At 39.9% G+C, this 24925-nt stretch overlaps 1 protein-coding gene across 4 annotated transcripts; it reads left to right on the forward strand.

Moving 5' to 3' along the window:
- Positions 1-109: 109 nt before the first annotated feature.
- LOC137027806 (afadin- and alpha-actinin-binding protein-like) lies at positions 110-24925 on the forward strand. 4 transcript variants are annotated; one of them, XM_067396343.1, is made up of 12 exons: positions 110-251; positions 4300-4446; positions 4588-4791; positions 5521-5631; positions 5763-5898; positions 6891-6966; positions 18821-19001; positions 19373-19508; positions 23507-23622; positions 23734-23907; positions 23998-24109; positions 24181-24925. In XM_067396343.1, exons 2-12 carry the CDS (start codon positions 4324-4326, stop codon positions 24240-24242), a joined length of 1431 nt encoding a protein of 476 aa, XP_067252444.1. In that variant the 5' UTR covers positions 110-251; positions 4300-4323; the 3' UTR covers positions 24243-24925. The 4 variants fall into 4 exon arrangements, with proteins under 4 accessions (XP_067252444.1, XP_067252446.1, XP_067252445.1 ...); XM_067396345.1 differs by having other exon boundaries at positions 23740-23907; XM_067396344.1 differs by having other exon boundaries at positions 110-244.

Raw genomic sequence — 24925 nt, forward strand, 5'->3', positions numbered from 1 at the left:
CGATATTCCGCGGGGGTGCATGAGTTACAGCCAATGACACGCCCTCGTATTCGTTGCATGGCAACGTATTTGCTTGTGACTGTTTTCGTTCAAGGTTGAGCTGTGCAGAACGCGCCTGCATCAATGTAACTACGTTCCACATTAAGACGCTTTAATACACAAATTTCCCGGGAAATGTTTCTGTCTGAGCGAATGTCGGGAACTGAAGCTGGCAAGCCTCACGAGTGCTCTTGAATGCCAAAAGGTAGGCGGTAAGTGAACCTTTGATGGTTTACAACAGATAGTTCTCGTTTGTTTACCCCGACATCTGCATGTATTCCTAAATAGTAAAGATGTAAATGTCGCTTTTATGTCGAATTATCATCATGTAATTTTGTGTTAATTCAGCGTCCTAATGCAGAAATCCTTCTCTTCACCTTAACCTACTTTAGATCTGATCATTTAGGTGTGTAGCCTACTATCCAGATGGATTTCTGTGTTCAGTGTTTTGGTTTGGATTAACTATTTTATTTTATTTATTTTTTTTCTAACATCTCAGTATTAGTACTTTAGAATAAATGTATGGATATTTTACATAGTTTTATAGCAATTTTGGGTTATCCATGCATGGAAGAGAAAAATGTTGTCTTTGAAAATAATGGAAATTGCTGTAGTGATTGTAGTGAATCAGTATATAATTGGATACTGGTTATTAGGTTTAAAATTAGGACTTGAAAAGGTGATGATGTGATAGATAGAAAGTAATTGTTTGGTAATTTAAAGGAATAATTTACTTAAATATGACAATTTTATTATTTTAACTCAAATTGTTGTACACTTTCAAATGGATAATTTTGAAGAATCTTCACCCCACTCTTTTCCACAACAGTTAGTGACCATGTCTTGTCCATGACTCTTAAAAACAAAAAAAAAAAAAAACATAACAGCTCAATATATCTTGTGCAATATATTTTGAGAGTACCATATGTGTCTGTAAAGAACAGACTAAAATTTAAAGAGATAGTTCACCAAAAATTGAAAATTCTGTCATCATTTACTCACATAATGTGAAATGTTGGTAACCAGACAGTTTGCGGTAGCCATCGACTTCTATAGTATTTATCCCCCCTACTAAGTCAATGGCTACCATCTTGTTACCAAAATTCTTCAAAATATCTTCTTTTGTGTTCAACAAAAGAAACTTATAAAGGTTTGGAAAAGCATGAGGGTGAGTGACAAAATTTGATGACAAAATTTTCAATTTTGGGTGAACTATCACTTCAATATTAGCTTTAATATGATGCTTTTCAGTGGATCACCTTACATTGTATGTTACCATCATTGGTTCTCACATTCTTTGTCACTAAATGACCATAAACCTGACATTTGACCATACCATAAATTATTTTACTTGAGAAATTTGGTGGATTTCAATTCTTGACCAAAATTTCGGTCTGTTCTGTTGAAAAATCTATTGCTGAACTTCATAATTCAGACTTTGAATATGGTTAATATACTTAAATATACTTTGAATATGAATAAGTCGTAGACTACATCTATAGTGTTTTCATTTAGGTTTTGCTCCTTTTTTGAGCTTGACAAATGTGGTAACAGAAGTAACGATTCTGAACTGTAAAAAGCCTTCACGTGCTTGTAGAAATCTTAAAAATGCTGCTTGTGGAAGATGCATTGCAAGGCATGTCTGAATCCAGTGTTAACTTCACTTACTGTCTCCTGAGATACCTTCATCTGATCGATTTTTGGAGGCAGCATAGATGTATCTTTCGATGCCCTTGATATCCCACAATCCTTTGCATTCCTTTCTGTGATTGTTGAGCTAAAAATAAAAATGGAATCTGAAAGTTGTGGTTGGTTGTCAGTTTGTAAATGTACTTTTTGACCAACGTTTTCAACTTTTGATGTCATTTCTAGCGAGAAATACTAATGATACTATTGTAGTTAAAGGATTAGTTCACTTTGAAATTAAAATTTCCTGATAATTTACTCACCCCCTCATGTCATCCAAGATGTTCATGTCTTTCTTTCTTCAATCAAAAAGAAGTTAAGGTTTTTGATGAAAACATTCCAGGATTTTTCTCCATATAGTGGACTTCAATGGAGCCCAAACGATTGAAGGTCAAAATTACAGTTTCAGTGCAGCTTCAAAACATTTTACACGATCCCATGCGAGAAATAAGGGTCTTATCTAGAGAAACTATTACTCAAAAAAAAAAAAAAAAAAAAAATATTATATAAGTTTTAACAATAAATGCTCATCTTGAACTAGCTCTCTTCTTCTCTATTAGAATCCCGGCAGTGTAGACACTGCAAAGGTTAAAGTTTGAACTAATTGTTATATACTTGCACTAGCATATGAAGAGTTCAGATGCAAAACCCTCTAAATCCATTAGACTTCTTTTCTTTAAAATGAGCATTTTTTCACCAGGCTTTTACAATCAAGTTCAGGAGTTTCATTTTAAAGGTAATGATAAGGTTATTAGCTAGTGAATAAAATAACTTTTTTTCAAAAATGTCACTCTAGACAATTAATTGGTTTTTAACAAGTTAGATTTTCTTTTGTGTCAAAACAAGCAAAAACCTCTAAATCCACCTATTTGGGACAAGACATGGTAAATAGTTGAAAAATCACTAAAGATGCAACTAAAAAACCCTGAAAAAGATGAGAGCACTTATCACTTAAAAACTAAACAGTAGACAAACCTCTTTACACGGGGATTTAACACGTTTCTTCTATTCAGCCTCCACTTTTTGCCTCCTCCGTTTACATGGCACAGCTTCCATATGAGACAGAAGAATAGCATCTTGTTTGACTTTGTCTTTGGCGAAATAGAGCTGTTGTTTGATGTATAATAAATCCGATTCCTTCAAAGTAACGGCACTGCACGAAGAACTGTTATGAGTGCATGATACAATTGCGACCAAGCCATTTCCACTGTAGGCTATTTTGCCTTATGACAGGCAGAGTTTTGAGGTAAATAACATTTTCTTCTGCCATTCAATGTTAGTAGGACAGGCTGATCCATTTCATCGTACTCCATATTTTAAAAATCTCAATCTGAATCTGACTCAAAAAAAAATCTCCTCAGCGCGCCGCTATATTGAAACCGCTCGTAATCATATGATTCGATTCGCGCCTTCTGATTGTTTCTCGGAATATAGCGGCTTTTGCTGCCAAAGGAAAGTGGCTTCTTGGGCTGACGCTGCGATTTAGAGGATTTGAAGCACATGATTTGTTGAACGTGTACTACGTGCCGTAAGCATTCGTTCAATGTCATTATCTCATTTTTGACAGAGATGCCGTTTAGCGGCTTTTGCATCTGAACTCTTCATATTGTTTATGACAATTTAGTTCAAACTTTGACCTGAGGAGGGCAGAAATACACTTAGCAGCGTCTACACTGCTGGAATTCAAATAGAGAAGAAGAGAGCTAGTTCAAGATGAGCATTTATGGTTATAACATTTTTAATTTTTTTTTTTTTTTTTAATTAAATGAACGATGGTTTCTCTAGATAAGACCCTTATTTCTCATCTGGGATCACTGTTTTCATCAAAAACCTTAATTTCTTTTCAACTGAAGAAAGAAAGACATGAACATCTTGGATGACATGGGGGTGAGTAAATTATCAGGAAATTTTCATTTGAAAGTGAACTAATCCTTTAATAAATATTCGCTTCATTTTCACCAAAGCTCTTTATATTTTGCTGTAGATCATGAAACCGTTACTCTGCCTCAGAAGTCTTGTGAGGAACCTTTGTGTGCAAAATAAAAGTCATTGCCTGATAGGGCAGCGAGGCAACAAGTCAGCTTCCTGCGATTTCAGAAGCAGCCAACGTGTAAACTGCAGATTTAAGGTGTGTTTGACCGCTTTGCAGAACGATCGGTGTATGACCTCAAAGTATCTCAAGAGCTATTCGAAAGCATACAGAACTTTATTTAAGGTAATTATGACATGGCCTGAAGGCAACGCAGCATACGGGTTTGGAATGACGAAGGCAGGTAAGTAATGACAATGGGCGAATTTTTCCTTTTAAATCAAGTGCATTTGGCATATTACATTTTTAGAACATAGGTATATAAGTATCAGAGATTTCACATTGGTGCTCCAGATAACCAAAGCCTCGTGGGAAAAGGAAAAGATTAGGTGACTCAAAATACTGTGGAAAGTTATTTTAAGGATAGGTTCCCCTCCTAACCTCATTTAGAGCAGTGTTCACATTTACGTAACCGTAATAGCATGCACAAGTAATCATGAGAGAAATCTTTACACTTATTAGGGTACTTTTTTGTTTGTTTCCAGAACATATAAGGATTATTGACTAGGATGTCTCCTTCAAGACTCTACACGGCATCTGTGATGCCTCCTCTGCCTTTAAGTTCTTTCAATGTCTCAAGCAACTTCTGCACGGAAGAGAATATTTCTGAGTGCATGCTGTACATCAATCAGGTAGGTCCTCTTATATTTGTCTGCTGCTTGTCTTGTGGGTTCGAAGAAGAAGAATCTAGACAAGAATAAACTTGAATCTCATATCATAAATGGACTCGCTGGCAATAGCATGAGTACATCTGCCAATCTTTACATTCACAGGAGTTGTCGTCCCTGTGCTTTCCGCCAATTTTCCGTAACTCAGATGGCATTCGTGATCTGGATGCTGTGGTTGCCCTAAACAACATATATGACTTGCTTCAGCTACACCGTCGAGCTGTTGGAATGATGGAGGAGCTGGAGGTGGAGCAGCTTAAGTCCAGCAGTGACCTCCACTACCAGCATCTCACCAACTCCAGACTAAAGGTTTGGCTTTTTCATTACAAAAAAAAAAAAAAAATTATTATTATTATTTTTTTTATGGAAGTTTGTTTCCACCACAAAATAAAAAATGTAAAAGATATTTTAGCTCACAATTCTGACTTTTTTCTCATAATTGCAAGAAATTTTAACAAACTAAAGAAATTTTCGATCTTGCAATTTGGACTTTTTTCTCGCAATTCTCACTTTTTTTCTAGCAATTGTGAGTTATAAAGTCAGAATTGCGGGATATAAACTTGCAATTGGACTTTTTTCTCACAATTCAGACTTTTCTTGAAATTGCGATTTTATATCTTGCAATTCGCCTTTTTTTCTCGCAATTCTGACTTTTCTCTTTGTATAAACCCATAATTAACAGAAATTAAGTCAGAATTATGAGATATAAACTTGCAATTAGGACTTTTTTCTCACAATTGCGAGTTTATATCTCGTAATTCGGACTTCTTTTCTTTGAATTGCAAGATATAAACTCACAATTGCACGTTAAAAAGTCCAATTCTGAGGAAAAAAATTGACTTTTTCCTCAGAATTGTGAGTTTACATCTCACAATTTCAACTTTAAAACTCAGAATTGCAATATCAGGCCATTCTGAGAAAAAAAGTCAGAATTGTGAGATAAAAACTTTGTATTTTTTATGCACTGTTGGAAATAAGCTTCCATAGTTTTTTCAGTTAAACAAACAAACAAAAAAACTTTTTTGTACTGTTTTGTAGGACCAGCTTGAACTTTCGAAAAAGGAAAACATGCGTTTGCATGAGAGAGAGCGTCAGCTGGAAACAAATGTAAAGACATTGCAAAACTGCTTAAAAGATGCAAAAGAAGAGGTATGAAAAATGAATGAGAAAACTACGAAGTTGGACCTCATGTACTGTTTTTTTTTTTTTTTTTTTTTTTTTCTACAGTGGTGGTGGTCCTCAGTCTTTTGTCAAATTAAATATGGTCTATACTTTAACAGGTGCAAAGGCTGCAGGGTATCATTGCAAGTCGTGCCACACAATACAACCATGACATTAAAAGAAGAGAAAGGGAGCACAACAGAGTAAAGGAGCGGCTCAATCAACTACTCATCGCCAAAAAGGAAAATAAACAAGGTAAAATGTATTACTTATATTATCAACCAATAATATAAAATACTATATATATTTTTAATAATACATACAATATGTTATCGGGGCAAACAGGGTGGGGCCAAGAGCCGTGGGAATGGTGTGATTGATAATGAGCGTCACCTGCATGCCACACCGGCCTTAAGTCTCATAGAGGAGCTCGGAAGGATAAAAGGAGTGATGACAGTGAAGGACAAGAGAGGACCAGGCCTTGACTCTTAATGTTGTGTTTTATTATGTATTTATGCGGAAGTAGTCCATGAGGGGCTGCCGCTTTTGTTTTGATGTTTGTTTATGTAATGACGAAAGTGACTTTGGAATGTTAAAAAACACACAACATAAATAGTTCAGAACTGGTCCTCTCTTGTCCTTCACTGTCGGATATACTTGCAGATCTCCTCCATAGATCTCAAGACCGCTCATTAGCACTCCGGCCACTCTCTGTTCCTCGCCCTGCTTGCCACAGTGATACTATACCATTCAAATGTTTGAAGTCGGTGTGTTTTTAATTGTTTTTGAAATAAATCTTTATGCTCACCAAGGCTGCTTTTATTCGATCAAAAATACAGTGAAAACAGTAATATTGTAAAATATTATCACAATTTAAAATAACAGTTTTAATCATTTTAATGCAAACCTTACTGAATAAAAGTATTAATTTCTTTAAAAACAAACAAACAAACAAAAAAAACCCAAAAACTTGTGAAAAACTGGTAATGTGTTTTCAAGTAATATGTATTACATTTAATTTTTGGTTTAAAAAAACAAACCAAAAAACACTTTTATTTAGAAAAAATATATAAATGCTATGTTTACTCTGAGATACAATAATATGTTCACTCATGACTTACAGTAATAGTAAGTTGTTTCAGAATTTTCTTATTAATTACCTTAAAAGTACAGTTCACCCAAACATGATAATAATGGGATTAGTCTTTTGAATACTGAAAAATAAATTTTAAATTGTACTCTGTCAGGAATGGAAGTTTTGAATTATGTTGGAAGGCCAGATGGGAGGAGATGTCTTTGGAAAACTGGAAAAACTGAATCCAGGTAAAAAACAATCATTTGGGTTTTTTGTTGCAGTTTTAATTGTTGTCCATCAGTATAATATGTGACCCTGGACCAAAAACCAGTCATAAGGGTCAATTTTTAATTTTTTGAAATAGAGATGTATCATCTGAAAGCTGAATAAATAAGCTTTCCAGTGAAATATGTTTGTTAAGATAGGCCCAATTTTGGCTGAAATACATGTAGCGTATGCACACGTATCAGGATAATCAATAAACTTTGGAATGTTCAGAACGCTTTTAGCATGCTGGACTGGGTTGTAAAACCCCCCCAGAGACTGACCAGATCCACATTCCAACACCCCACACACACAGGGACACACAAAAACACACACACAGACAGACACAGAAACACACAATCATACATTTTCAACTGTATTTGTAAACTACCACTATGCTGAAATATATATTTCATATATTTAAAGGGCCTATGCATGTTTCCTAGTGTTTAAATGAGTGTATTTGTGCTAGTGTGCATTTTAACGATACAATTTTGTCTGTAAACCATAACTTCTCTCCTATGCCTTTCTGACCTATCGAGTTTGGTCTCTCCGTAAAGCTCCGGACACGAGCTAGTCACTGAGATATGTCACACCGCTGATAAATGCATTTTTCTATGTGTTTAATGATACTGTGAAGAACGCACTCCATTTGGAGATCTGATCTGAAAGTCATAAATCATGCAGATTAAGTCGTGAGGCCAAACAAAGGAAAAGCTTTCCCGCCAACTTTGCACCCATGTTATTGGCTACCCCACCTCAAGGAGGTGTGTCGGCTTATCTGTCATAAAAGCAAAGACGCACAATTTCTGTGTTCTCTCCCGATTGTCTCACGAGCATCTCGTGCACGTTTTTCCCGGACCCCTCCGGTGACCACGCGCTGTCATCGCGCTCAGCTTCGGGATCGCCATCTTCCAGCGAAACTCACTCTCGTCCTCAGTTCAAACCTTCCCGCTGAACGGAGGAAGCCAACGAACTGCACCAGCGCTAACCTGAAATTCGACACACGCAACCAATGCAAGTATACTGCCGTTTCTCAATCTTAGATGATGAAACTGATTTCCGTGCTGGCTTAGGACTGGTTGTGAGTTTGCTACTTGCCTTCTCTCTCTTTCCTTCTCTACTTCTATTCTTGTACATAGGTGTGTATTTTCTTGTATATATATTTAGATGTATAACCTCTGTATTCGTAGTTTGCATATATTAAAACGTTATTCATGCTCGATTGTTCTGTTTGTTCTTTCAGCGGAAAACCCAAGTCACTTTAACGTTTTTTCGATCGCTTTATGCTTTAGTTATTTTCATGGCCAGAGAATAACTCCGTTTATAATATTCTGTGAGGGACTTAGTTTGCTGGACAAACGAGCAGTTTCTCTAAATAATTATTAAACCAGAACTAATCATATATGTAATTGATTATAATTCGTTGTAATTGATTCACAATATATGTTTAATTCCCCATTGGGTCGATATATGAATCATAATTTATTCATAACCTTATGAATTATTATATTCATATTTCATCCATAAATTGATTAATAACCGCTACATTTCGTTACATATATTATTTGGTGGAGGATTCGCGAGCAACGTTTTAAACTTGGTTTTCGGTAAAAGAGCAATGTAGAATAATTTGTGTATGATTTAACTTACATGCGCGCTTTATTCAGTGAGAAGACGCACGAGTCCTCTCTACGCACCGTTAACAAGCTGCTGTTTGTGTCTAAAAACACTGCAGGCCTAGCCTTGGTTGACCGTGAAATACACTGCAGTCTATTGATATTTCAAGCTCGTATCTGTGAAGGACGACAATCTTTGCAGTAAGTTACAGTTTTGAATATTAATTTCCGCTTGAATTAACGAATTGAATCGTATTCAACGCGTTTTGAAAGGAGTATAGTGGCGAATATTCCCACTAAATCTCTTTTAAAGGCCTTTATATTTACCCGCTATTAAATCTGAATTTCTTGTGTCGTCCAAAAATTCACAATAGCCGGTTTGCTCCTGGGTTACGTCGTTTGGACTAGCTACCCAAACACGTGACCCCACTTACAAATCTAATCGGAGAGCAGTTCACCTGGTTTATCGATTGATGTGTAAATTTGGAGCTATATCAACATTCTGATCCAATGTTGATTTGTAACCCGCGGCGAAGGAATCCCGCAAGCGTTACATATTCGCGTGCATTAAAGTTTGCACCAAAGGGACTGATTCCCAGAGTTGTGTACCCGTGAGTAAAACGGTACACATATATTTATGAAAGAATCCGCTGAGGTTCTATAGTTGTAATCGTGACCGTGCAGTTAAAACAGCGTAAGGGTCAGAACCCCACAAAGCGCTCGTTTTATATCACGAATTAAAGAAAGGGGATGCAGTAACCCTGACCAGACGCCAGAGGGCAGTCTACTCAGGTGTGGCACCCCTCCCTACTTATTGGTTGTGTGGACTCAGTGACGCCACCGCGTGGACGTTCTGAGTTAAAGCCGCTCCATACTTTGAACTGAAATTATCTCCAAGTTAACTTTTGCTTCTCTATACTGCGGGGAGTTGTAAAAGTAATTTGCTTTTGGTGGTTATGCTTTCCAATCATTGTTGGAATGTGGTTTACTGATTTAAATTTAATTTAAACACGTTTAAATTTTTAATTTAAATTGTTTCCCTTCCAACAAGGGAATTCACTTTCTGAGAGTGCGCCCCCTGGTTGACACTGTCAGATAAGTCAATTCTCTTTTCCCTTGTATTCTTTTTCCTGTATTCACAGATCTACTCTATTTTATTTTATTTCAGTTTATTTATTTTATTTTTATTCTACTTTGTGTTATTTCATCCATTCCCTTTTTGTCTTTTCTCTCTCGCAAGTTATTTCTTTAGTTTTACTTTGGAAATTCATTCCCTTTTTTTTTTTTTTTTTTTACTTAATGTTTTATTTTATTCACTCTTAGTTCTGGGTCCTGTGTGTTATTGGCTGGCAATAATATTCACGCACACCCAAGCCTCCCTTATTTCATACACTTATTTTGAATTTAATTAAATAACATTTAATTCAATTTTAAAATTAAGTAGTGGCAATCAGTTGGCATTTTGCTATCAACAAGCAATTCTCTTTAGGAAAAATCTGCAAATAGGGAAGGCTTTCTCTTTTCTTTCTCCCATTCTGTTATTCTATGCACTCATTTAAATTTAATTGAACAAGTTTAATTCAAATTTGAATCAAGTGCCTCTGAATTATCCTCTTCTCGCTTTTTCCCATCCTGTTATTCTATGCACTCATTTAAATTTAATTGAACAGAGTTTAATTCAAATTTGAATCAAGTGCATCTGATTTGTTTTTGTTTTATGTTATTTTTACTTTTGTTCTGCTTCTAGCTAGTTCCTTTTATACCCCTACTCTTTTATCCTACACACTTAATTTAGTTAAATTCTATTTAAACAAGATTTAAATTGAGTTTAAATTTACAATTAAGTCGTGTTTACCTGACTGTTTGTGCACTTGCAGATAAGGCCCTTTAGCGCCCTGGGGTGAGCTGACGGTTGCTCCAGTGAGTTCCAGTGAGTGGAGCTACCTGGCCTGGCGCTTCTTACACTAACCGTGTGTGAATCGTGGACATTCTGACCTCGTATCACGGGCAACACGCAAGGACATCAGCGAGTTGTGTATCAGGTACAGGGAGGCAACGAGACCCGGGGTGACAACAAGCGGCAATTTTGTTTAATTTCCCTGCTCAGGCTTCTGCATGACAGAACCGCCCGTTTGGAGTAACTGCCCGTAAAGGGGACAGACTCTGAGTTCAGGGAAAACTCAATCTTGACTGGTCACTCGGGCCGTTGGCGCAAATACCTTGCCAAAGTGCGCAATTGTGCTGGTGTTCCCTGTTTGAGAGGTTGCACCGTGGTACAAAGGGGACAGGTGGCCACGGACACCGCAGTAGAGTGTTTGATCGTCGAGGAAAGGTGGCCTGCCATTGAGTTCTTATCTGAGCACCCACGATTCACCCAGGCCTACGACATACAGTCACTTCACCTAATTGAAAGCCACAGAATATTACATATTCTTCAATTACTCAGGTGCGGGCCAACCCTTAGGCTCTCGATCCATACCATCCCTCTAGGTTTTATGATGCAACCGTGCACTCGCCTGACACCGTCATAAACCCAGCTGGAATAGGAAGTTTAAGTTTCACTTCTCCCCTCTAGCCCTTCTGTTTTAGTTTATTGCGATTCTATTTTGATTCCTTTCTATTTGTTTACTGCTCTATTTCTCATTTAATTGCATCCTCCCTGTTCTGTTTTGCTTCTCTACTGTGTTTGTTTCTTTCAGTTCATGTAAAAGCAGAGCCTGTGAGAGCCATCACGGAAAACTGAGTAATAGATAGACGACCGAGCAGCGAGAGTCATCAAAGGACTCTTAGGGCTACCGCCTGTCAAAATCTTTATTCAAATCCGGCACTCACCCACACAAATTGACCCGCGTGGTCCTTTTGGCTATCGACAATTAAGTGTCTAGCCTACATTCCACTAACTGTCTGCACCAGTTAACTGGAACCAAACCAAAGAATTATATAATCATGCATTATTATAAGTCGTTAGCCCTGCGCGTGCTTGCATTGGTTCTGTTTGTGCTGTCTTTCTCTCGCCAACAGCAAGCTAACGTGTTCAGAGCAGCCAGCCCCAGCACCCATGGGGACGGACTCAAGACCGGGTTGGGCTCCCTGACCAGCACAATCCTGCCCAACGACGCTGTGGATCCCCAGCACCTAAGCAACGAGCAGCTGGACGACAACCTGAATCGACTAATGGCCCACGATCCAATGCCGAGCTACAAAGAGTGGGCGAGAGTCATCCGAGCCATCGCCCACAACCTCAAGCTCCAGGCGGAGGACGCCCGGAGGAATCAGGCCCAGATTCATCGTCACCACGATCAGCGACTCGTCGAGACCCAGGACCAGCGTTGGACAGCGGACGAATCCAAACCCGAGCTGCAGGAGGAGCTGCAAAGACTTCAAAAAGCCCTTGCAGAGCTCCACCTGGAGGTGGAGCGTAGAAAACTGACTGGAAAACTCCAACACAGCGAAGCTCCCCTAGCCAAAGCAGAGACTACACTGAAAGACAGACACACTAAAGCCCTGACCTGTGAAAATCATCTCAAACAGGCCCAGAAAGGAGTTATGGCTCCGAAACAACAAAGAGACTATGTGAATGAACTTGACACTGGTTACAGAGTACTGAAAAGTGGCATGGGAGGGGAAACACACATCACCGAGTTTCCCCTAACCAGTCAAGAAGCCCTAATTCCAAATGGGGTTAAAAGTCCACTGCCCAAAACGTCCAACGGCCAAGAACCTTCGCCAGCAGCTGTCACATCCAACTGCCAGCACCTGCGACAGGTTCTGATCCAAAAGCTTTCTGACCCTGCATCAGATCAAGGGCTCCCTGCTGCCATGGACCTAAAACGGGGCAGACTGAATAACCCATACACTTTCTACAGCCGAATGCAAAGAGGGTACTACGGAGCACGTAACCAGCCAGCAACGGAGGAAGATTTCATCTTCAACCCTCTGCTTCTCCGAGAGCTGCACCCTGCGGTGAGTGATCATCTGGCAGCCTTGGCCTGCTCAAGCAGCATGTCTATTCAGCAGCCGCGAGACTTGGTCGACGAAGCTCAAGCCAAGCAGAGAACTGCGTCTAAAAAGACTGTAGAAATTCCAACCAGTTACCCAGACTCCGATCACTGTCCAGAAACCTGTCCTTACCTTTTTGAAAGACTGAGAAATGAAGCTGAAAGACAAACTCAGACTCTCAAGTCACAAAGATGTGAGCTGAATGTGCAGTCGCACAGTCCAAATGAGGTCCACCTTGAACACACAGCTCCCACACACCACACCATTGGTCGAGTGAGCCTGGTACCTCCTGTGTGCGTAGCGCAAATGGACACGTTTCTCTGTTCCACTCACAAAGACCTGCTAGACTGTTTTGAGCCCTTATTGAACGCCAGACCACTGAAAATCTGGGCTCAAGTGTGTGAACTTCTGCCTTCCCAGTCACCCAGGCCACCTGAGCCAGACGGTCAGGTCACAGAGGTCGCGGGAAATCTCCCAGCTAACCGCGGGAACCCGGTCTTAGAGCACAGTTCAAGTTCGCTACCCGGCACACTTCAACCCACCATAGACTGTAGCTCCCTCTGCTCCAAGGTCATGACAGACTCACAGCTGAATGATGTAACTACAACAGACATTATTCTCACACTGTGGGCAGACAACTCAGCCTTCAGCCACACGCTGTTAAGTGCCCTCATTGAAGGAACACCGGACCTCCCATTTGTCAACATGCAAATACGCTTCCCATTGGACTTTCGTCTGTCAACCATGATGACCGTCAAGGACATCTGCGTTGTGAACTTCAAATGGAACAACCGGCATTTAACCCATCACTTCCTGGTCCTTCCAGACATCCTGATGCACTCTAGTGCTCATACGGACAGTGCAAATGAGTTGTTGTGGGCCCCAATGACTGTACAGCTTCCTGTTGTTCCTGTCAACACTGCCAACTTCCTGTCAGGCCAGACTATCCAACAGGTCTGCATCCTGATCAACATACAGGAACCTGTAGTACCACCTTACACCAAAGGGGGTGCTGTTTGGATCAACATACAGGAAATTGTAGTACCACCTTACACCAAAGGGGGTGCTGTTTGGCTCAACAGGCAATGTGGTCAAACCCTAAGCCACATGCTGGGCTCCTTCACACTGTCACCTGAAGGCGTGGAACTTGGACTTGCTCTAAAAGCCACACCGCTAACTGAAGTGTCACCCTACGTAGTTCACAGCTGGCTCAACGAATGCATGGTCACAGACATCAGCATTCCCAAAGCCCACCATCTAGAATGGATAATGGACCACGGCCCCTATGACTTTGAACGCAAGTTAACAGTCATTAACTTAATACCAGCTGCCATGGTCCCAGAAGGAAGCTTAAGCAACACAAGTTTCACAGCATCCTTCAAGAGCATCTCCATCACTTCCATCAAACTGGTACCCACAGAACAGGTGCACAGAACAGAGCTGATGGAGGACAAACACCTTGCAGTACCCACAGTCGCTAACCAGCCTGCCTGTGAAACTCAGGAAAGCGCTGCACCTCGGACAGCCAACCTGACAGCTTACACTACAACAGAGGAGCCCTTCCCAAGGTTTGAGCCTAAAGGCCAACAGATCCAGAAAGATGCAAGTGCGCTAAAGAATGATGCAGACTGTCGAAGACTCAGAAACGTCTTGCACAAATTCAAAGTGACATTTGACAAAGACCTTTTATGCTGTGGTCTCACTAAACTTCACACAGTGCATAGTGCAACACACCCAAATGCTCCTCCCACCTTAATCAGGCAGTACGAAGGTCACATCGCCCCACATGAACCAGTACAGGAGGTTGTTCATTCAACAGAAGGAAAAGGTGTTATCTGCCCATGCAACAGCACCTATTCAGTCCCTACCTGGTCCATTGTCAAACCAGACAGCAAGTGGCGACCCACCAGCGACTTCAGGAGGCTGAACCAGCAGGTGCCACTGCCACAACGTGCCAGAAAGCACAAGTCTGCACGGAGCGGAGATTCAGCTGCCTATCAAAACTGCTATAACAGCACACCAGCGTTGACACTTGAGATACTGGTACCCCAACAACAGCGACCAGCCTGTCACAGATACCTCAAAGAGAATGCGTGCCAAGGAATGCCCACGGCCTATGTCGATGGACGTTCCTACAACCATGAGGGCATCCCACAGGCAAATGCAGGGGTACGATGGTTAAGAAACCAACCCTGCCAACCACAGAACAGCAGGTGGGGTCCCCAGTCATGTCAATATGGTGAAGCAGCAGCTACCCTCAAAACCCTTCACGTCTCCTCAGCTCATAACATCAGGGAACTCATGTGCACAGACTCACACGTTGCCAGACCTTGTTTCACATGCCATCTTCTGGGCTGGAAACAAACTGGTTTCAAGACTGAATGCAACAAGCAGGTGAAACATCAACACATGTTCCAGACACGTGATCACCTCACCCAAGCACACGACATGATCGTTTACTGGGAAAAGGTGAAAAGATGCTTGAAGCAACCAGGGCGTGACAAAGGTGTGAACGACCAAACTAATGCCCTTGCCAAGACTGGCACACTGCATAACAAGCTATGGTCACACCCACCCCATTCACCCACCCTTAGTGTGGCAACAACAACCCGCAGCCAGCGGACTGTTCCTGCAACATTTCCCACCTTACTGCCACTGCCACTGACAACCAAACTTTCCAACATTTCCATTCGACATGTTTTGTACCACCACTCAGACCCCTCCAACCTCCCGTTCCCGGCATCTGGTCCCACGGCGGCCCCTAGCAACAAACGACTGCACGAGACCGACCACATGCTGCGTGTGGGAATAAACTTTCTAAAGTATGTCCCTGATGTCCTCACAGCGCCAAAGCTTGTACTGCCACAGGGCCAAAAGGGGGTGAACTGATATACACCCACGACACACCATGTGCCAAACACCATGGCACCAGAACTACGGACGAGACATTAAAACAAGTGGCGCACTGGCCCAGCATGCAGCAAGATGTGGCAGAGCACGCCAGAGGATGTCAAGTTTACCGTCATGTCCAGACTGCAAACGCAAAGCACCGAGCTTCACTGCAAAACCGAGGAATCACATTTCCACGGTCAGTCGACCAGAAAGACTGGACGGTAAAACCTCCTCTGATGCTCATGGCCATCACAGACACCGTACAGGAGTCAACTCAGGTGTTCCCCACAGAACTACTGATGGCACGGCAGGTGCCACTGCCGTTGCATCTGTACCAACCAGGAGACTTGAGTCTCATCACAGCCTGCTCCCCTCATCAGCAGCACAACAAGCTCCGCCTACAACTGAGAAAGCAACTCGCAACACAGAGCCAAACCCTGCAAACCACCTGCAAATCCTGGAGAGGTATTGCGGTGGTTCTCCGCACTCACAGTTTCCTGCTGATCCAAACTGCGAACTCAAGGAAGCAACTGTTTACAGTCCTCCAGAATGACTTTGCCCAAAATCAGCTGGTTATAGCTCTGTTGACAGACCTGCTGCGAGAAATTAGCTTCTCTATGGACAGAGTGGCTATGAATAGGAGTCCTCAGTATCCTACACAAACTGTGCTGGACTTTGCTACTGGCAGACCCAAAGACATGGTCAATGTCAGGTGGCGGCAACGTAACACCCATGCCAAGAAACACACCTCAGTTGCGGTAGCCTACCACAACAGCAACCCACGGCTGTGCCCGGCTCCCCACTTTCGCAGGTGTAGTTTCACCAAAGACTTTCAGTACTTCTGCCCAAACCAGCTCTTCCTCAGAAACCACACTGAAGGAATGGGCCGGTTGCAGCCCATGACCAGCGACACACGCTGCCCGGCCAAGCCTCGCACCCCAGTTATCGGAACACAAGCCGAGACTGTGGGTGATCGACTGCTCATCCACACCCCCACTCATGCTGCCATCGTAATCTACAATCAGCACAACACCGCCACTCATGTCAGGCTGCCCAATCCAAGTAAGAGGATCCATTTACCCCTGAGTTCCATCCTTTATCACAGCCACCTGGCAGTGCACTGTCTCTCAAGCAAAGAGGACCAGTCAGAACTGGAAATCCCATCTTCCCCCAGGGATCACAATCACACCTTAGATCCAGGAATGGAACTGAGGATTGACAAAGGGGGGTCCCAGCTAAGTGACAGTACTCCCACTGATGCAGCCCTCCAAGCACTCTCACGACTGCCTGTCCTGACCAGCTCACCTAGAGCCCGAGCTTGGACTGCTGCCAACACAATCCGTTGCCTCTCCATGGCAATCAAGTACGCACTCGCCCTGGGCCTGGCCTTCATCCTATCCCAAGGGATCAAAGGGATGCAAGAATCCACGGACAGGTGCTTATCTGCTCTCCCTCAAGGACCAGTAGGAACCACCTGCTGCGTGACCATCCGGATCCATGTGCCATCGAACTTGGTTACCGTCCAACGAAGTCCGCACAGGAACTTCGTTGGCCGAAAGGGGGAATCTGTAGCGTATGCACACGTATCAGGATAATCAATAAACTTTGGAATGTTCAGAACGCTTTTAGCATGCTGGACTGGGTTGTAAAACCCCCCCAGAGACTGACCAGATCCACATTCCAACACCCCACACACACAGGGACACACAAAAACACACACACAGACAGACACAGAAACACACAATCATACATTTTCAACTGTATTTGTAAACTACCACTATGCTGAAATATATATTTCATATATTTTTAGGGCCTATGCATGTTTCCTAGTGTTTAAATGAGTGTATTTGTGCTAGTGTGCATTTTAACGATACAATTTTGTCTGTAAACCATAACTTCTCTCCTATGCCTTTCTGACCTATCGAGTTTGGTCTCTCCGTAAAGCTCCGGACACGAGCTAGTCACTGAGATATGTCACACCGCTGATAAATGCATTTTTCTATGTGTTTAATGATACTGTGAAGAACGCACTCCATTTGGAGATCTGATCTGAAAGTCATAAATCATGCAGATTAAGTCGTGAGGCCAAACAAAGGAAAAGCTTTCCCGCCAACTTTGCACCCATGTTATTGGCTACCCCACCTCAAGGAGGTGTGTCGGCTTATCTGTCATAAAAGCAAAGACGCACAATTTCTGTGTTCTCTCCCGATTGTCTCACGAGCATCTCGTGCACGTTTTTCCCGGACCCCTCCGGTGACCACGCGCTGTCATCGCGCTCAGCTTCGGGATCGCCATCTTCCAGCGAAACTCACTCTCGTCCTCAGTTCAAACCTTCCCGCTGAACGGAGGAAGCCAACGAACTGCACCAGCGCTAACCTGAAATTCGACACACGCAACCAATGCAAGTATACTGCCGTTTCTCAATCTTAGATGATGAAACTGATTTCCGTGCTGGCTTAGGACTGGTTGTGAGTTTGCTACTTGCCTTCTCTCTCTTTCCTTCTCTACTTCTATTCTTGTACATAGGTGTGTATTTTCTTGTATATATATTTAGATGTATAACCTCTGTATTCGTAGTTTGCATATATTAAAACGTTATTCATGCTCGATTGTTCTGTTTGTTCTTTCAGCGGAAAACCCAAGTCACTTTAACGTTTTTTCGATCGCTTTATGCTTTAGTTATTTTCATGGCCAGAGAATAACTCCGTTTATAATATTCTGTGAGGGACTTAGTTTGCTGGACAAACGAGCAGTTTCTCTAAATAATTATTAAACCAGAACTAATCATATATGTAATTGATTATAATTCGTTGTAATTGATTCACAATATATGTTTAATTCCCCATTGGGTCGATATATGAATCATAATTTATTCATAACCTTATGAATTATTATATTCATATTTCATCCATAAATTGATTAATAACCGCTACATTTCGTTACATACAAATATTTGAATATCTGGAATCTGAGGGTGTAAAAAAAAAAAAAAAAAAAAAAAAAAAAAAATCTAAATACTGAGTAAATTGCCTCTAAAGTTGTCCAAATGAAGTCTCTAGCACATATCCACTTATATTTACTTATTTATTACTTATATTTTATATTGATATATTTACAGTAGGAAATTTACAAAATATCTTAATGGAATATGATCTTTACTTAATATCCTAATGATTTTTGGCATAAAAGAAAAATCTATAATTTTGACCCATACAGAGTATTGTTGGCTATTGCTACAAATATACCCATGCGACTTAAGACTGCTTTTGTGGTCCATATCACATATCATATAAAAGCTTTAGGCATTCTTTTTGTTTTGTTTTTTCAGACATGAGGGAGAGATGTACAAAACTCTTCTCAGTGAATTTGATAACCGTCAGAGGGAGCTAATGATGGAAAACATAGAGCTGAAGAAAGTGCTTCAACAAATGAAACGAGAGATGGTGGGGGTTTTAAATTCAAAGAAGACATGCCAGAAGGAAGAGAAACAAAGCAATAATATGGATCAGGTTAGATTGTCATGTCCATAACAACCATTTTACACTAAACACTTTTCTGTTTTTTCTGTTTGCTGTATTGGTGTTATTTTTATTTTTAAGATATGGCACTCATGAAGAGTTGTGCACTTTATAGCACCTTTTGCGTCTTTTTGTGGCCTCTGTTGAAGTATAACAAAACAAAAAGTTGGAGAGCCTTTGCCTTATTCGTTGTTTGCAGATCCTTTTTCCTACTTTGATTTTTTTCTGTTGGATTTACGCACCCAGTAAGTTTTGTGACGTTGGGCTGGTCATATACATTTCTGTCACCATATTTTAAGGAATTGAAATTTTTAAACACAACAAAAAAGTATGACTTGATCATATTTCAATTGACTCTGCAGACAAATTCAGATGATGAGGAACCTTTGAAAGGACCTCCTGAGATGTCCTGTGATCATGCTCGGGAGAAACTCACCAATAGCATTCGACAACAGTGGAGGAAACTCAAACATCATGTTGAAAGACTGGACAGCCAAGGTAGAGGATGCTTCTCACAGACTTTTAGTACTAAGGATGTGTTCACACTTGGTAAGTTTGGTAAGATTAAAGTAAGCTCTGGTGTGATTGATTTAGTGTGGTTTATTAAAATATGCATGAACGATGCCATCACAGCTGAATCAACAGACTTTATGCAGGTAAGCAAGCAAGGACAATAGCGAAAAATGGCAGATGGAGCAATAGTAACTGACATGATCCATGATATCATGTTATTTTTAGTGATATTTGTAAATTGTCTTTCTAAATGTTTTGTTAGCATGTTGCTAATGTACTTTTAAAGGGCACCTATTATGCCCCTTTTCACAAGATGTAATATTGGTCTTGGGTGTCCCCAGAATGTATTTGTGAAGTTTCAGCACAAAATACCCCACAGTTAATTTATTATAACCATTTGAAAATGATATTTTTGGGGCCTGTTTTAAAAAGAGCTGTTTTGGTGTGTACCACCTTAAATATAAATGAGCTGCATATCCCCGCCCTGCCTTTGGATGAGGGGCGTAACTTGCATACCTATGGCAATAAACAGTCGGTAGAAGCAGAATGGCTGAGAATGAGAGACCCGTTTTTTTGTATGGCATTCAGCCGTACATGTTTGAACCGGAATCAGACCCAGATGATGAAGAGACTCCGGCAGAAGAAACACAATTGAGAATGGAGCAGGACGTCTCTGAATGGTTATTTGATACATTTATGTACTTACTTATAGAGTTTTAATCGCGTCCCCTTTGCAATTATGGATGTGTAACACACACACACACACACTGTGATAACGTTCGCGCAATTTTTTGAAACTACAAACACAAAATGTGATAACGTTTGCTAAGTACGTTAGATACACACTATACAAACAAGGTTTCAATTATATACACAGACATTCTACGACGACGATAACATCTTTAGACGCATTTGTTATTGAAATGGCTGACATCGACTGAAATGACTATTTGCTCAAAAAAACATTAAATACACTTACTTCTTCTGGAGGTGACGTCGGATCGCGAACAGTAGGCAACGATCCACACTTGAGGATTAACTTTGAAGCAAGACCTGCTTTGAATTGACCCTCGTTCTCAAAACAGTCAGTCAAAAAATGATTCGCGCAAACATAAACATATTTTGGAATTTTGAGTGGCGCCTTTCCTTCGTAAATAAAATCCATCCACTGCGTTCAGTGGCTCTGATGTCGGAAGTAAGTGAAAACTACTATGTTCATTATTACATCCCACAACAGAACACTTATGTTTCTTAGGAGACATTACCGGCTGTCGTTGAAACAATGGAGGATGGTTGACAGATCACTGACGGCGGAGTCTATGCCAAAACCAGATTGTCAATCAAACCAAGTGGGTGTTGCTTAGCGCAATTCTACGTCACAGTGAGAGCAATCTTAGAACAGGGCATTCTGAGACAGTGCTTATGAATTATTGAGATTGTAAAAAAACCACTGGGTGGATTTTTCTCATTCTAGGGTGGTTTTACTCACACACTGCCAACACACATTTATGGTCAAACACCATGTAAAAGTGAATTTTGCATAATATGTGCCCTTTAAATGTGGTTAAAGTTACCATCGTTTTTTACTGTATTTACGGAGACCAAAGCCATGTCGTTATTTTCATTATTAAACACTTGCAGACTGTATAATTCATAAACACAACTTCATTCTTTATAAATCTCTCCAGTAGTGTGTAATGTTAGCTTTAGCCCCGTTAGCCACACATAGGCTACTATCAAACTCATTCAGAATCAAATGTAAACATCCAAATAAATACCATACTTATATGATTTCATGCTGCATGACGAACACTTTGCAAAGATCCATTTTGAGGGTTATATTAGCTCTGTGAACTTTGTTTATGCAATGTATTATAGAGTCGCGAGCTTGGGGGTGGGGAGCGCGCGCATTTAAAGGGGAAGTGCGCTTTTTAATTAGGCCCCAAAATAGGCAGTTAAAACATTGTATAATAAAAAATCTATGGCGTATTTTGAGCTGAAACTTCACAGACACATTCAGGGGACACCTTAGACTTATATTACATCTTATGAAAAAGGGTTCTATGGCACCTTTACCCAAAAATAGCACATGATAAAAAAGGACAGAATGCTGAAGCTATCTGGTTTATCTCATCATAGGAGCTATGTTGCATGTTACAGATTGGTACAGGCATCAAAAACTGTTTCCTTGCAGCAGATCTTCATTTGTGTGTAGCGGAGGAATTTCTGGCACTGTTTTGACTCTTGTACACATTTTATAAGCTCTTCATGAGTTCTCAGCTGGTAAAAGTACCATCATATGTAGGCACATACAAAGAGGACATTAGTCCAGCACACTGCATTGTTGTGGATAAAGTCTTGCAAGTCCTGCATTGTTCAGTAGAGTCTGTCGCAAAATATCCGTCATGTTTTTGGATTTGTCTCATATTTGGTGTCAAAAATTATAGTATAATTGAACACTAAGCAAACCAAAGGGCTGTTCACACCAAGGATGATAACTGCAAAGGTAACTATAACGAAAACAATATTAACATCCACACCAGTGGACAATATCGTTCTGTTTATAAGCTCTACAGTTTTGTCACCTACTGCTTTAAATGCTTATGCTGTCAGTGTTTTTATCATTCATCAACTGGAAAAAAATCACTCAGAAATGTTATAGTTGTGGTGTGAATTCCATTGTTTTATTTTTCAGAACTATATCTTTATCGTTATCATTATTAGGGCTGGATAAAAAAAAAAATATTGATTTCTCGATTTTAATCGATTATCATTTTTACGAACTGATATCGAACTGATTTACGAACCTGTTTTCAGTTGATGAATGAGCAGAATATGTAGCACCTCCCATCAAATAAATCACAATTATATTTCTGCTTTGTTACTTTTGATATGAGGCAAAGTCACAGATTTCAAATGACGTCCATCTTATTATGAGATTCACAAAATAAATACCGTTTTGGCGGTTTAATGTGACCGATCGCTTTAACGCCTCAGTTAAAGAGAATCGGCAGCACGAGCACATGTGAATCTATTCCTCCGCTTTAATACCAGTTGCAGCGCGAAATAAACATGACTAAACTGAAGGTATGTTCAAATATAAGTACAACTTACAGAGATCCGTATCATGTAATCGCTCAATCAGTGATTCAACCTCGGAAAGACGTCAATAAAACGGCTTGTAAACAATGTCACGTAACGTCACATTTACCTCAGAAAAACATTCAGTGCCCATAAACTTGTTAGTCAGCTGGAAAAATGAACCCTATAGAGCAACATTCTGATAAATATAGCTATGCACCGTTACATATTCATTATACTTTTTAATGTTCTTCAATATTTAATGCATGTTTGAATAAATCAGTTAAGGCAGCAGCAATTTAAATGTTTATATTTAAAAACGAATTGGAGTAGAAATATGATTATGTAATTCTAAAGTTTACGTTATTGAGTGTAATTTAAGTGTTTGTATATAAATAAGTTAATTTAACCTTCAATATTATTATAGTAGTACCAACTGACTCTCATGTGTAGTTTACAGCACTAGTTGAGATTTTTTTTTCCTCTAGAAAATTTGCTATGCACTGTATCTGAAATTCTCCATCCAAAATAATCAATATTGAATCGAATCGAATTGAAATGAAATTGTAAACGAATCAAATTGAAAGCATGTGAATAGTAATCAAATCGAATTGTGAAAATTGTGTCAATACCCAGCCCTAATCATTATAGTTATCCTTGGTGAAGGATAACTTCAAATGTTGTCTCAAATGTTTTGGTCTGGACCAAAAGAACCAAGAGAACTGAACTGCTAGTGCAAAACACACCCTAAATCTTATATTTATGTTCATCACTGGCTTTTCTGGTTTCTTTATATTGTGGCTTTATCACCTAATGCACAATAGTTATACACACAAAGCTATTGTAAAATAAATATACAGATGCTGGTATTTTATTTTGTGTTGCAACATCAATGGTACAAGCTGGAGACAGTGAAGAGACGATCGCCAGACAACTCCATGAAGAAGAGATAGAGAGGCTCAAACAAGAAATTCAGCAGTGCAAAGAGTTTATTCAGACTCAACAACAACTTCTGCAAGTAAGTAGAGGCACAGTTTCATTCAGTCTTTTGATGCTTAAAAGTCACTGATGCTTAAAATTACAAGTAAACAAGAAGAGCTGCTTTTTAGACCTTTTTGTTTTTCAACAGCAACAGCTCAACACACCCTGTGATGAGGAGACTGCAGCTGTTCTGAATGATTCCTACATGCTGGAAGAGAAGGAACGCTTGAAAGAAGAGTGGAGAGTGTTTGAAGAACAGAGGAAAAACTTTGAAATGGAAAGGAGGAATTTCACAGAGGCTGCCATCAGATTGGGCCATGAGGTTTTGACTTGTGATCGTTTTTTTATAGACTTCTGAATTTAGTTCTTAATTCATCTTGATTTAACCATATTGTTCTGTTTTTTATTTCAGAGGAAGTCTTTTGAGGATGATCGTGCTACATGGCTCAAGCATCAGTTTCTGAACACAACATTTGCAGAGCACATGAAACCACAAAGTCGTACAACTGAAGAATTTTCAAAGCGTGAGTTATACTTCTTACTAATTTAATTTCTTTTTAAAATAAAACTTAAAATTTGTTTTCTGATTTTGCAGATTCCGGTCATGAGGAGAAGCTCTTTTCAATTTCTGGTAAAGTCAGTAAATCTCATCTTTAGTCTGTTCACCTATGGAACTGCTTGCAGATGAACCTACATTTTCATATCCAGCACCAGAGGACAGACACTCAGAGCCAATATGAATGAGTTTGAATGTGAATAAAGTCTGCGAGAATTTAAAGAATTTACAGCATACGACATTGAATATTAAACAGAATTGTGTCAAATTGGGATAAGATTGTCAGAGACTTAAGCCTGCTGAATCTTCAAGCCTCTGAATTTTTACATTTTGAAAAATAAGCAATGTATTAAATATGACCTTATTGACTGTTTGAAACATTCTGCATTTTCATTTAGAAACTCCTATAGATTTGTGTTTTGCTATTAATTAACTCTAGTTGACTGTATTATAGCTTTTTATGGTTTCCTTCTTGGAAGTTAGATATTCTTATGCATCAGTGTTGTTACACTTTTTTATTATTTATTTTTAATGTATTTTTTTGTTACTGAATATGAAGTGTATTCCCTTCAATCTAAGTGTAAGCAATATGTATTTGACTAATTAGGATCAATTACTTTATATGGCCATTGTATTTATTGTGCAATTGCATTTGAACCTAGGTTTTTTTTATCTTTTAGAATTTTTGTAGTTAATTGGTGTACTACCTTTATTGTCACCTCATTATATTTACAAAACCACAAATTTCTGATTTTTTGTTGCTTAAAGGATTAGTTCACTTTCA

Source organism: Chanodichthys erythropterus, chromosome 10, assembly GCF_024489055.1.
Source record: "Chanodichthys erythropterus isolate Z2021 chromosome 10, ASM2448905v1, whole genome shotgun sequence".
In the NCBI taxonomy this organism is placed as follows: Eukaryota; Metazoa; Chordata; class Actinopteri; order Cypriniformes; family Xenocyprididae; genus Chanodichthys; species Chanodichthys erythropterus.